Genomic DNA, 13,031 nt, shown 5'->3' with positions numbered 1-13,031 from the left:
TTTCTTTAATTTTTAGCATGATGGTTCTGCATTATTGCACTCTTGGTATTGTCTATTCGTTAACACTATGGGCGCTCTACGGACTGGTCAAGCTAATATTCTTTTAATCTAAATCTAAAAATATCGAAAGTATACCATGCATATTCTTTTCTCATTATAAAAATCGATACTGTGTCTCTCTATCATTTTTCGCAAATAGTTTGTAGTTGTAGTCTTTAGTCTCTACTCATGATTGTGTATAGTCTTATGGTCGGTTACAGCGCTCTATCCAAAATCCTGTATAGTTTAGTTTGTAAAAATGATCATGTAACACACACTGTGTATATACTTACTTGTATTTATGTATTGAAGCTAATCGAATCACAATAAAAGCCGCTGCATATGTTTGGGACATGCTAAACCCGTGTTTTTTGTTCTCCAAGGAAAATCAAACAATTTAAAGTGGAAATAACAATAGTTAACTATTTAATGAGTAGGGAAAAAAAATTTCAATGCTCTAGCTTTTAAAGTTTGCTTTTGATAAGTGTTTAAACTTGCGGACGGACAGACAGACGGACAGACAGAGAAGTCGCCTCTGCTGTTGACACACACATAACATTGCAGTTATTAAACTTGTCTCAACTCATATTTCAACAATAGCAAAATCGTTTATCCTTCCAGCTTTGACTCTGCTTTCTGCTCTTTTAATCGCAAAGCTCACACAACAATTTAAAAATGAAAAAAAAAAAGGTTATGAAATGCACAGAGACAGAAATCAAAAGCAAAGGCTTTAAATTATGTGTCAAGCTAAAGCTTTTCTTAGTCCCAATGCAATTAATTGAAAGAGTCCAGTCAGAAATGGTCAATGTCAAAAGTAAATAGCTGCAAATGTTTTGCTCTTAATTGAAAAGCTGTTCAAATTTCAAAAGCTCTTGGTTTGTTAAATATTTGCAGTAATTGATTTAAAGGTCTGATATAATTAAGCTGTACTCTGAACATTTATTAGCATAATATTGGCTTACACAATGCACAGCAAACACAGCAAAGCGATGCTCAACCTAAAGCCTAAAGCTATTTTCCAAATGCAGAAAAACAAACTCTCGAGTTGCAACACAATGCTATCAACGTATTATTGTGTTTTTGCTCTTGTTTCGTTATCCATTTCGCCGATTTGAAGAGAAATGCAAAATAATCAAATGATAGACTGAGAAGGCATAGAAGAAGAAAAAAAGAAACGAAGAGGAGGAAAAATGTAAAACAATAAGATTCACTGATTTACACATTGGCTTAGCATTGATATTTTTATTGCATACTTTCAGGCGAGTGGCATGTCAAAAAAACGAAATGTCGTAAAAATAATGCCAGAGAGCTTATCAAATTGCAAACAGAAGCGGCCTTGCCTTCCAGCCATCATCCAAATCCTGTAAGGCGCTTTATCGCATAACGGCCACACACACACACATAGAGAGTGGAGTGTGTGAGAGAGAGAGAGAGAGAATACGTATATTCGATAGCAATACAAATACAGTTACAGCTAGATATATATGTACACGTACGTACATAAATAAATAAATCCGCATGTATCACTTTGCAGTTGCTGCTGCTTCTCTTGCTGTTGCTGCTTGCTGCACTTGTATGATTTCAAAATTAAAATCAGAGCATAACCCAATCACCCAACCCCCCCTCTCTTTTGCCCTCCTACTCCACCTCCATCTTATTGAAGCTGTTAGCTTGCTTCGGCCTGAACAGCTCATTCCCAATACAGCCATAAAACTCTCGCACACTCATCAAACATATAGGGCGTCTCTGATGGGGTGTATGTTACATCTGTGTGTGTGTGTTTCAGGCATTGTGGCAGGATGACGACGCTTGCTGGCTTCACACACACACGCACACACACACAGAGACACACAGCCAGTGAAAAATGTTTGTCAAACCGCAGTGAGCGCTGCGCGCAATGATTGAAGCCATTGCGATGCGATGCGTCGCATCGTTATCGTTGAGATGCGGATGTGACGGATGCGGATGCCGAGACGGATGTACAGTGTACAACATATATGTACATATATATATAGTAGTAGTTGGGGGGCATCCAAGTGTATGTAGATTTCTCCAAAAATTACGACAGCGTAACGCCCGCGCGTCCAATTAAAGTAAGCGGCGAACGGGGCAAACACAACGACAGGCGACAGAGACTCTGAGTAATAACTCCCCAATATGTTTCAGCTGTGCAACTGTGTGTGTATACACATAAATATAAGAATGGTACTCGTTGTTGTTGTTGCTGTTGCTGCTGTATGGCTGAGCTAAAATTGCAAGCGTCGCAACACGAACGAACGAGCGGGCAGAACATTGAAAGACCAAACAATCTCAATCTCTCAAATTAGATTTTCAGAAAAATGCACCTCTGGGAAATGCACAATGAAAAAGCATTGCACACACACTCGCACACACATACAAGCACGCACTCGCATATCACACACATACACGAGTGTATACGCTTGCCCTTTGAGCCGAGCCGAAACGCAACGAAGCAACTTTGTCGTTCGGCTCGCACTTCGTTTCAACTTCGGCTTTAAGCTTTCGCTCTCTGAGCTTACGCTCTTTGGCGTTCTCTCTCTTTTGCTGGCCGTTGCATTTGTGCTCTCTTGCAATTTCGCTCTTGCTCACGTAGCAAAGCCATAATAACGACACATGAAGTGCATGGTTATTCAAGGGTTGTTCATTCGTGAAATTAATATTGCGCTAGCTACGTTTCGGCAGAGAAGCACGCGCGCCACAATGTTTATGTTTGACGTCTCGATGCTGTTGTTGTTGCTGGTACTGTTGTTGTTGCTGATGCTGTGTGTTGTGGCGACGCTGACGCTGCAGCTGCATATTGTAAGGGTTTTTTATGTGCCCCTCGTCGCAGCTGCTCTCGCCCCACACTTGATTTTGTTGTGTTCCATTGCCAATTCGTTCCACACAGCAGCAGCAGCTGACTGACTGGCGACGCTCTCTTCGCTGCCTCGCTGCCTTGCTGTTGTTATCGGCTCTTTAACGCTCTTTGCATTTTTTTGTGCCATTTGTTTTGCTGTCTGTCCGTGTCGTTCGCTCTCTGTCTCTGCTTGTGTGTGTGTGCCGGCATTTGCGCTCCATTGCCAGCGGTGGACCATTATCAGATTTTGTAATAGCTTTACGTTTATTACTTTTTTCAATTTCGTCGACTTCGGTATTTTTGGCATTTGGCGCACTGTCTGCCATGTCCAACCCTGCTCCATGTGTGCGTCTTTCTGTGTCTGTGTGTGTGTGACTGTGATTATATGTGTGTGTGTGTGCAGTGCAGTCACTGCTTGTTGATTTGTTGTTGCTGCTGCTTTTGCTTGCGCTTGTTGTTCTTACTATTCTAGTGCATGTCGACGTTAACTTGCTCGCGTTTTGCACGTCAATTAAAAAGCTTGACTGAGGGTATTTTGTTTTTCGCATATACGTATGAGTGTGTGTGTGTGTATTGCTATCCCCATCTGCTGCTGCTGCTGTCTCCCCCTATCCCCCTCTTCCTCACTCTCTCTCTCTCTCTATCTGCTTCGCTGTCTGTCTTCTTGTAATTCCATACTCGGGCTTGTTTGTTTGCTTGTTTGGCTGTTTGTCTGGCGCTTCGTGTGCAGTTCGCGTGGGTTATAATTATTTAGCCCTGCCTTGTCACTGCTTCCACTACGAAGTAGTTCTTCCCTCCCACTCCCCCTCTTCCCTTCTCACGTTGTGGCTGCTGCGTGTCCGTGTCTACCGCTGTCTCGCTCTCTCTCGCTCTCGTTGCTACTCCTTTTCGCTTGCTTCCTTGCCTTAGTTTAGCGCTCGCGCGCGCTTGTAATAATATTTTAAATTAATTACAACAAACATGAGTTTGCGTCTGTGTCTGTGTGTGCGGCGCGTGCTTTTGTGCCGCCGTCGCCGATGCCCCGCTCTCTCCTCTCTTCTCCTTCGCTTCACTTGTCTGCTGCTGTTTTGTATGAAAAGTGAATTAAAGCGAATTTAGCGCGCGTCGTCCACGTCCAAAGTGCATTTGTATGTCCTGCGCTGCTGCTGCTGTCGTCGTCGCTAACTTTATCCTTGGCTACACACACAGACACCAACACACACACATACACATACACAACGAGACACTTTCGCTGGCGCAGTGTGTTAGTGTGTTTATGTGCCTTTCAATTGCAGCGCATATGCACATTGTACAGCAGCTTCCTCTCTCCTCTCTTCCTTCTTCCTTCGTCGCTTCCTCATCATTTCCCCTCGCCCGCGCTCCACTTGGCTTTGCCATTGTCTATTAGTATCTCGTTTGCGCTTCTGTTTTCTGTTCTAGTGCTTCTTTTGAAGTTTTCGCTTGCATTCGCATTTTAATTTGAAGTGCAGCATCTCAGTTGCCGTTGCATTGCCAACTCTTACTCTCTCTCTTGCTCTAGCTCTTGCTTCGACTGCGGCCACAAACAAACCAACACACACATACACACACACGCATACGTACACAGGACAAACAAACAAAACCGGAGAGACAGACTCACACACACACATACACACACACACTCTTGCACACACACAAACAAACAAAAAAGTGCTTATGCTCATTCATTCATTTCATTTCCCATTACATTTGCCTCAACCTCCGACCAATGCTCAGCCTCCTCTCTTCCCGCTCTCTCTCCCTCTCTCTTCTCTCAGCTACCGCATTCATTGCCAGCAAAGTCGGGCTGCGTTTTCACCTGCGATCCGCTTGTGCGCCTAAAGGGAAAACGCAAAGACCAAACAAAATGGTTAAAAAGCAAACCGAAGCACCAACAACTACTACGAACAGAACGATGCAAGAGGAGGGAGCAGAGAAGAGAAGAGAAGAGAGAGTACAACCCGGCCGCCACTTGCTACTACTTTATGCCACTTCAACGCAACTCAATTGCTTTCTTTGCCTTTAACAAAGTGTATGTGTGTGTGTGTATGTGCGTGTGTATGGCTTGTGGTTTTATTAAAAGTCTCCTCCTCCTTCTTCCTCTTATTTACCCCTAGTCACTATTCTCTTCAGCTCCTTCTTTCTTGTCTGCCTTGCCTCGCTTCGTTTCGCCTGTTTCTTCGTCGCAAATAATACAAACGAAAAAATGAAAGAAAAAAAAACAACAACAACAAACATGAAAACGAAGCAAAGGAAAATAATGAAAAGTGCCGGCAAATAAAATTTGCACAAATTATTATATTTTTTTGCGCGCATTTTATTTCTTTATTTGCACAAAATGCATTGAGAAAATAAATAAAATTATAAATGAAAGCAACGCGTGCAGCGTTTCGTTGTACCCTATAAATCAACTCGTTGCTTTGAGGGGTATATCGAAGAGAAGTTCTTGCAAGGCAGAAAAGTGGAAAGCTTAAGCTTGACATCAAAGAATTTTATAAAAAATCGTTGCATACTTTTAGGATGCAGCTTTAAATTTAATTACGAAATATACATGAATGGAAATATTTAATTAAAAAATAATCTTATACATAAATATAAATATTTGAGTGTATATTTTAATATAAGAATCTCAATAATTACCTATAAGTACATAAATGTAACAATATTAAACATCGGGCGGCAAATTTTCAATCTTAGGCTTGGCTTAAAGCATTTCAAAAAAAAGTGTTGCATACTTTTAGGATGTAGCTTCAAATTTAATTACGAAATATACAAATGCATATATGAATGGATATGTTTAATTAAAAAATAATTTTGTAGATAAATATACATCTTTGTCTACATATTTTAATATTTGTACTTATATTAATGATTAGCCAAAAATACGTAAGTATAAATATAAATATTCTTTCAAGCTAAGGCTTGGCTTAAAGCATTTACAAAAAAGTGTTGCATACTTTTAGGCTGCCTCAGAAACGCAAGCGCATATATTAATTTCACCTAGCACAATAGTACTACGATAACAAAGAAGATATACCCCAATTGTATTGCCATTCATTTTATTTTGAAAAGTCCTTTCACTACCACAGATACTGTAATTTTTTTCCGATACCATTAATTCTCGCATATTCTCCAATTTCGTTTGTAATTATCAGTTAACCGAATTGCTTTCACACACAGCGAACGAATTGTTTTTTAGCTCAGCTCAGCTCAGCTATCGAAAAGTAATGCTGACATTTGCACCTCGTTTCGCACAGCACAGAAAAGTGTTAAACAACTCTAATAATTGTTTTAAAAAAAACGTCAGTATTTGTTCCATTTTTTATGCGGGGCGGAGTGAAGCCAAATGCATGGAGGGAAAAAATTGTAATATATTGACAGAGGCTGACAAAATGGAATATGCAGATCAAATTTGCAGATGCAAAGTCAAGCGACATTTTGTCGCCCCTGATTACAGGGTATTTGTTGCAAGTTGCAGGCTATCACAGACTGTTTGCTCACAATCTTTCAACTCTTTTGCCTTTCTTCACACAATTTAACCTCTATTTGCATTTCAGTTTTCACTTTGCTACCCACAACAACATCAACTCTGTCAAAAGTATCTTTGCTCATTGATTATGCAAGCAGCAGCGGGGAGAAAAAAATATGAATACAGTGTGCAGGATATCCGCAAGTCGACCTGGCGAGTTGAGTTTTTATTTTTAGTTTTTCTCTGTTTGTAGTATATACAATTCTATAAGCTTGTTTTTTTATGCCTTGTGCTTTTTATTTGATAATTTCATACATTTTGGGTGCAACTGTTTTTGTTTTCATCGTTACAAGCCAGAAAACAATAAAATAGGTGACGCACAGCCAACAACAGCTACAATAATAACAACAACAACAAATGGCAACACTTGTGCGTGTGTCTCCGACTCCAAGTCCAACTGTGGCAAGGGAATGAACTGAGGGAGGGGGCTGGGGGGGTGGTTACAAATAGTGAAATAGCCCAACGTACATCGTAAATATTTCAACTGCAACAACTAAGGAACAACACAGCAGCAGCAGCAGCAGCAACGCAACACGGACAGCAGCAATAACGAGCAGCAGCAACTGAGAAGCTGAGCAAGGACCAAGGAGCAAGAAGGAGGTTGCGGGCAGTGAGTGAATCGATAGATTGCACCTGGTACGTAGTACGACGGAGAAATGTCCCAACAGAAGTAGAACCTCGGCTACAACCTACGACACCAACCAAAACCAGCAAACAACAACGAAAACAACATTCAACAAAAACAATAAAAGACCAAAGGACGAAGGACGAATGACGATGGGTTTGAGGCTGGGTTTTTTGGTGTTAGCTTCAAGCTTCCACAGCTTCTGGTTTCGTTGCAGTTACGCCGGCTTTTTCTTCTACTTCTACGGTTCCACGCTTCGAGGCACCTAAAACTCTTACTCCTCCCCCTCCCGCTCCTTCTTCTCCTTCTCGGTCACCAAACAAGCGTCGACTGCTTGCTACTTGCCACATCTCTCTCTGTGACTTGCCCTCAACTCGGTTGAGCGTCGCGTTGTGCTCAGCAGTTTTCCCTCTGTGTATGTGTGTGTGTGTGTTTGTGTGTGTGTGTGTGTGTGTGTGCCACGCTGCGTTCCCCTGACTCGCAACCCATGCGAAAATTTGAAGCGATTTATTTACTTTTTGCCATTGCCATTTGCCGTTTTGCCATCGCCGCCTCTCCCTTTCCCTCTTCCCTCTCCCCTCTCCCTCCACCTCTCCAGTAGTTGAAATAACCCGTTTTTATACATAGCACATTTCTGTACAAGGAAGTACTAATTAGGGTCACATGTCATTAATGTCAATTTAGGGGTAATAAAGATGCAATTTAATTAGGGTAACCTCTTGAAATGTCAAGTGTGAGGTAATAAAGATGCAATTTAATTAGGGTTAGTTGTGGAAATGACAAGTGTGGGATTTGTCTGACGAATCGTACGCGACCCGAGACGGGGCGATGAAAGGATCGGGATCGGGGTCGGGGGCGTTTCGTCAGACAAATCCTTCGGAGTCGGGGTCGGGGTCGAGATCGCTTGTCCCGAGACGCTCTCGGGGTCGGAGTCGAGATCGCTTGTCCCGACACGCCCTCGAGGTCGGGGTCGCAATCGGTCTCGTACTCGAGGTCGCAATCGAAAACGATTCGTAGATCGAGGACGAAAACGTGCAACGAACACGTACTACGATACGCTCTCGAGGTCGTGTGTCCCGAGACGAGACGGTGGGGGGTCGGGGTCGCAGTCGAAAACGATTCGTAGATCGACGGCGAAAACGTTTAACGAACACGTGCTACGATACGCTCTCGAGTTCGAGACGAGACGGGGGGTCGCAGTCGAAAACGATTCGTAGATCGAGAACGAAAACGTGAACGAACACGTGCTACGAAACGCTCTCGAGATCGTGTCTCCCGAGACGAGACGGTGAGGGGTCGGGGTCGCACTCGAAAACGATTTGTAGATCGAAGGCGCCTTGCACGCTAGCTAGCATCGCTAGCTGTAAAACGATCGTAGGCGCCACGCTATCTATAAAACGAACGAAGGTGTGGCGCCCACTTGTCTCGTCATTTCGAATGTATTCGAAATCGGAGCGGAGGAAGGACGTTGTGATGACGTGACGCAGCGCCACATCCAAGACGATCGAATACGTGAACGTCTAACACGAATCAACGTTACGAAACGTGATGAAATATATTCGGAAACCCAACGCTACCTGAAAAACGATCGAAGGCGTCTTGCACGTGACGCATGTGATGTAATTCAGACGAGAGTACAACACCATTTCCAAGACACTTGAAGATAAAATAGAAAATCTGAAAGAAAACCGAATAGAGCTGTAAAAATTCCATTTCCCGTAAAGATATAATATTCTTCTTTGGATGTTCTGTATGTAACATAATTTTATTTTCAAATACATTGTTTAAAATCGATTCTCTAAACTAACATACATTTTTATAATTTTTCTTGATTTTTGTGAGCGAACAGTATAGAAATGACAGGCACATGTATCGACTCCATCCTCCACATCGTTATGAGCCCAACAGCAGGATGCGAAATGTTCACCATGAACATTAGAAACCAATGGTCCATCACATATTCTATTATTAAAATATTTCAATGATTCTGATAAATATTCCATGTGTTCAGGAAAAATTTTATCGTTAAACATTTTCATAAAATTATTTATGCCAGTTATAAGTTGTTGTATCGAAATATGAGTTGTGGAGTTGGTATTGTTTTCAATCAATATCATTTTAAATTTCTTTCGATCCGTTGACGTCTACTCGTAATGATTTCCAAAAGGTGAATGAGGAAATATTTTGAGAAAAAATTATACGATACGTTGAACTAATCCGGTCAGTGGGGTATATTCAACTAGACGATCGTGAATGAGAAGGCAATATACCTTTGTATTCAACTCACTTGGTACTCTTAATTCAGTTGAAATTTTAACATCAATTGGCCCTGATTTGACCGACTCGTTTTGATATGAAAGATCAACAACAACAATAGGAGCCTTTGACTTGAAGTCTAGTGGTGATAAAAGTGGACGAGGCTCACGGTTGTAGTAACTCTCTTGGAATTTCACGTACATATCATACAAGGCAGCAAACCGATTTTCATTGAATTTTACATTTAAATCTTCATATGGATATACTTCAGAATTTAAATACACTTTTGCATTTCTCAAATTGTTTGTAATTAGATTGCCATTTAATGTAAACGCAATGACTGCAAACCGTGGGACGTTCTCTATTTGCAGCTAGCTTAACGTTCCATACATGATGAGTCCCCTGTACCAACGAGGGATTTATATAACAATCCCAACTGCGGAATGAAAGTGGAAGTGTAGCTCCACTTTTGACTACATTGAACATTTTAATTTTAGTAGTATCGCTTGGAACAATGTGGGGTACTTTCCAGCTAATGTTCTGTATAGCAATTTTATATTCAATACCTCCGACCGTTTTTTCAAACATTTCATTCATATTTTTAGCTAGCAAGAGAATGAGTTCATGTTTACAATTTAATATAACTTTTTTATGATCTTCAGCGAATCCCATTAGCATTTTTAGTGGTAATGAAAAGCTGAAATGACCTCCGCAAGATATACTCTCTCCTCCACTCCACCCGGCATTACGATAACATAGAGACTCCTGTCCACCAATGGAAAGAAAGTTTTTCAGAGTAGATGAGATTCCAGTAAACCGTGTTCTATCCAGTTCGCATCCGTTCAATTCATATCTTATTTCATCCAAAAAAATAGGCCATGCAATTATTTTTAAGCAAGCCGGCAACATCATTTGTTGTACTTGTGCCCGAATTTTGGTTAGTAATTTTACTAAGTGTTCCTTCAAACTGGAGGAAACTTTCAGACGGTAATACATACAAATCTTGGTTTTGTATTGTAATACGAACTTCATCATTTGTTTTGAAGTTCTGCTGATATGGGTAATAAGTGTGATATTCTTTTTTCGTGATACTCTCATCATTGTGAGGTTTATCTTGCACGAAAAAAATTTCATTCATTTGAAATGAAGGTAGTAATTTTACTGAATATTAAATCCAAGTGATTTTAAAATCAGTTTATTTTTTAATGATACCGCAGGTCGTGGATATGATGGTCCTCGAGATGATAATGATGATGGTGTTTTCACTTCACCTTTACATTTAGTAATGGGAGTTGTGAGGTGATGTGACGACCTTTTATTATAAATAATCATTCTGTTGCTCGTAAATGAAGACGAATTGATATAGTTTCCCCTCGAAAATTGATTAATTCCCCCTCCTGATCAGTTATCCGTACTTCGAGCGTGCTTATTTCTCTAGTGTTGATAGGTAAATAAATCAAGTTTCGTGGTGTAATACTCATTTTATATCCCGGAGGAACATTGATTCCAAATTCATGAAGCACATGATTTGGTCTATTACCTACATATGAACCACTGATAATGTTACATTCCAATCTAATTGTATTTACTTTTAAAATATTCACAGGATTATCTGAGTCATAAATTTCAGCATTGTGCGGTTTTAGAATACGTGCACCAAATCCAAAAAGCTTTCCAATACTTCGTTCACGATTAAAATATACTGTTTCTTTTTTAGTAGTAACTTGAACTTTCAGCGTATTATTGTTGGTTTCTATTTTTAACTCATCATAAGAACCATACCCCTTTAGAACATCAATAATATATATGTTGCAATCTCTTCGAGTTCATACGATCCAACAGGTATTTCTATACATTTATTTCCAATATGAAATAGATTGTTCCCTCTATCTACGTTTGGTATAGAATTGTATGTGTGAAAGTCAATGAGAGCACACTCATAATTTCTATTTAATTCAATTTGTGGGAAAAAATTTTCGGTTATAACTGATGTGGTTCCATTTAATGCAAATGTTAGTGATGTAGACATTTTGAAGTCTGAGTTTGAACTGTTGTTTAATCATCATATCATTAGTTTTATATTCATATTTTTAAAGTATAATGAATTGATCAAAGCCTTTTCTGTATCGCCCATTTTTCATATCATCATCTTTAGAGATTAGTAGAAATCCAAATTTCTCCTCCCAGCATTTTCGTGAAATTTCCATAAATGATTCATAGTCCATGTCACTGTTTACGTGATCTCGATATATATGACGCATATTCAAATCATCTTGTTTAAACATTATAATAAAATTAGCATTGTCACGTATTAAATGCTTCGGTATATGTGTGTATGTTTGACATAAATAGAATGAATCAATATTCTTATGTCTTCCCATACAAAAATAGTTTCGGATATTATCCTGCTTTTCACATGCCACATCATCGAATATCATAATGGAATTATTTTTAGCTTCGTGCGGTGATAACACTGCATCGTTTCCGGAGAATGTAAAATATCCCATTCCTTGAATTGGCTTGATAAGTTTTTCCAAATATTCATATTTGGGTTGGTATAAACTCTTTGAAAATACATAAATATTTTCAAATTTGAGACCATTGGGACTCTCTATAAGACTAAGCATCACATTGGTTTTTCCACAATTTGATGGTCCAACAATTAATGCTCTAATTGTATTGGGTAGCAAAACACTATGTCGAGGTTGTTGATTATTCTCTCCATGTCCACCACCCTCAATGTTTCGTACTAGTATGCTTTTCTTATGTCTTAAAAAACGCATGTTAGTGAGATAAGTACTTCATTCAATGGGAAACGTTTGATGATTGAGGTTGCTATAAAATGGCCAAACGTTTTTATAATTTAATTAGTTCAAAATCAAAATTCAAACAGGGTAGTGGTCTTGTAAACAATATAATAGACTCTCTACCTTTTGAGGCTCATATACCTGGATACAATTACTGTGGACCTGGAACAAAGTTAGAGAAACGATTAGCACGTGGTGATCGTGGAATTAATGGTTTGGATGAAGCGTGTAGAGAGCATGATATTGCATATTCAAACAGTAAAGAGTTGAGTGAACGTCATAAAGCTGACTCAGTTTTAATTGAAAAGGCTTGGAATCGTGTAAAAGCGTTAGACAGTAGTATTGGAGAGAGAGCAGCAGCATACTTTGTAACAAACATGATGAAGACGAAGAAAAAATTTGGAATGGGATCAAATCAGGAGAGAAAGAAAAGAGTGAAAACATCATTGACTACAATAATCAAAAAGGCTACAAAGGAATTGAAAAAGAATAAACCGCTTGATATCTTGAGTGCAATAAAAGTTGCACGTAAAGCAGTATCAAACTCGATGGGATGTAGGAAAAATGTTGTTATTCCACGTATTATAAATGTACCCAAGATAGGTGGGTTCTTGCCACTTGTCCCAATTTTAACAGCTCTGAGCGCTGTGGGTAGTTTGGCGTCAGGTAGTGCAGCAATAGTAAAATCTATTAACAATGCAAAGATGGCTAAACAACATCTAGAGGAAAACAAGAGGCATAATAAAAAAAATGGAAACGGTTGCATTGGGAGCTGGCTTGTATTTACAACCATACAAAAATGGATATGGTATATCATTTGCTAGAAATAATCAAAGTCAAAAACGCATTCAAAAAAACTAATAGGTATGCTACCCAAGAGAGCATTATCAAACTTTGATATAATGAAGTTTGCCTTTAGAA

General features: G+C 39.6%; 1 protein-coding gene across 1 annotated transcript in view; it reads left to right on the top strand.

Moving 5' to 3' along the window:
- LOC117574147 (fatty acyl-CoA reductase wat) overlaps positions 1-400 on the top strand; it is a 42,707-nt gene extending 42,307 nt beyond the window's left edge. The window contains exon 10 of the mRNA XM_034257824.2: positions 17-400. Coding sequence (XP_034113715.1) covers positions 17-107 — 91 coding nt within the window. The 3' untranslated portion in view covers positions 108-400. The remainder of the gene's footprint in view (positions 1-16) is intronic.
- The last annotated feature ends 12,631 nt before the right edge of the window (positions 401-13,031 follow it).

The sequence above is a fragment of the Drosophila albomicans genome, chromosome 2R (assembly GCF_009650485.2).
Source record: "Drosophila albomicans strain 15112-1751.03 chromosome 2R, ASM965048v2, whole genome shotgun sequence".
Lineage (NCBI taxonomy): Eukaryota > Metazoa > Arthropoda > Insecta > Diptera > Drosophilidae > Drosophila > Drosophila albomicans.
Note: the sequence above shows the minus strand (reverse complement) of the source record. Positions and strands in the feature narration are given on the sequence as shown.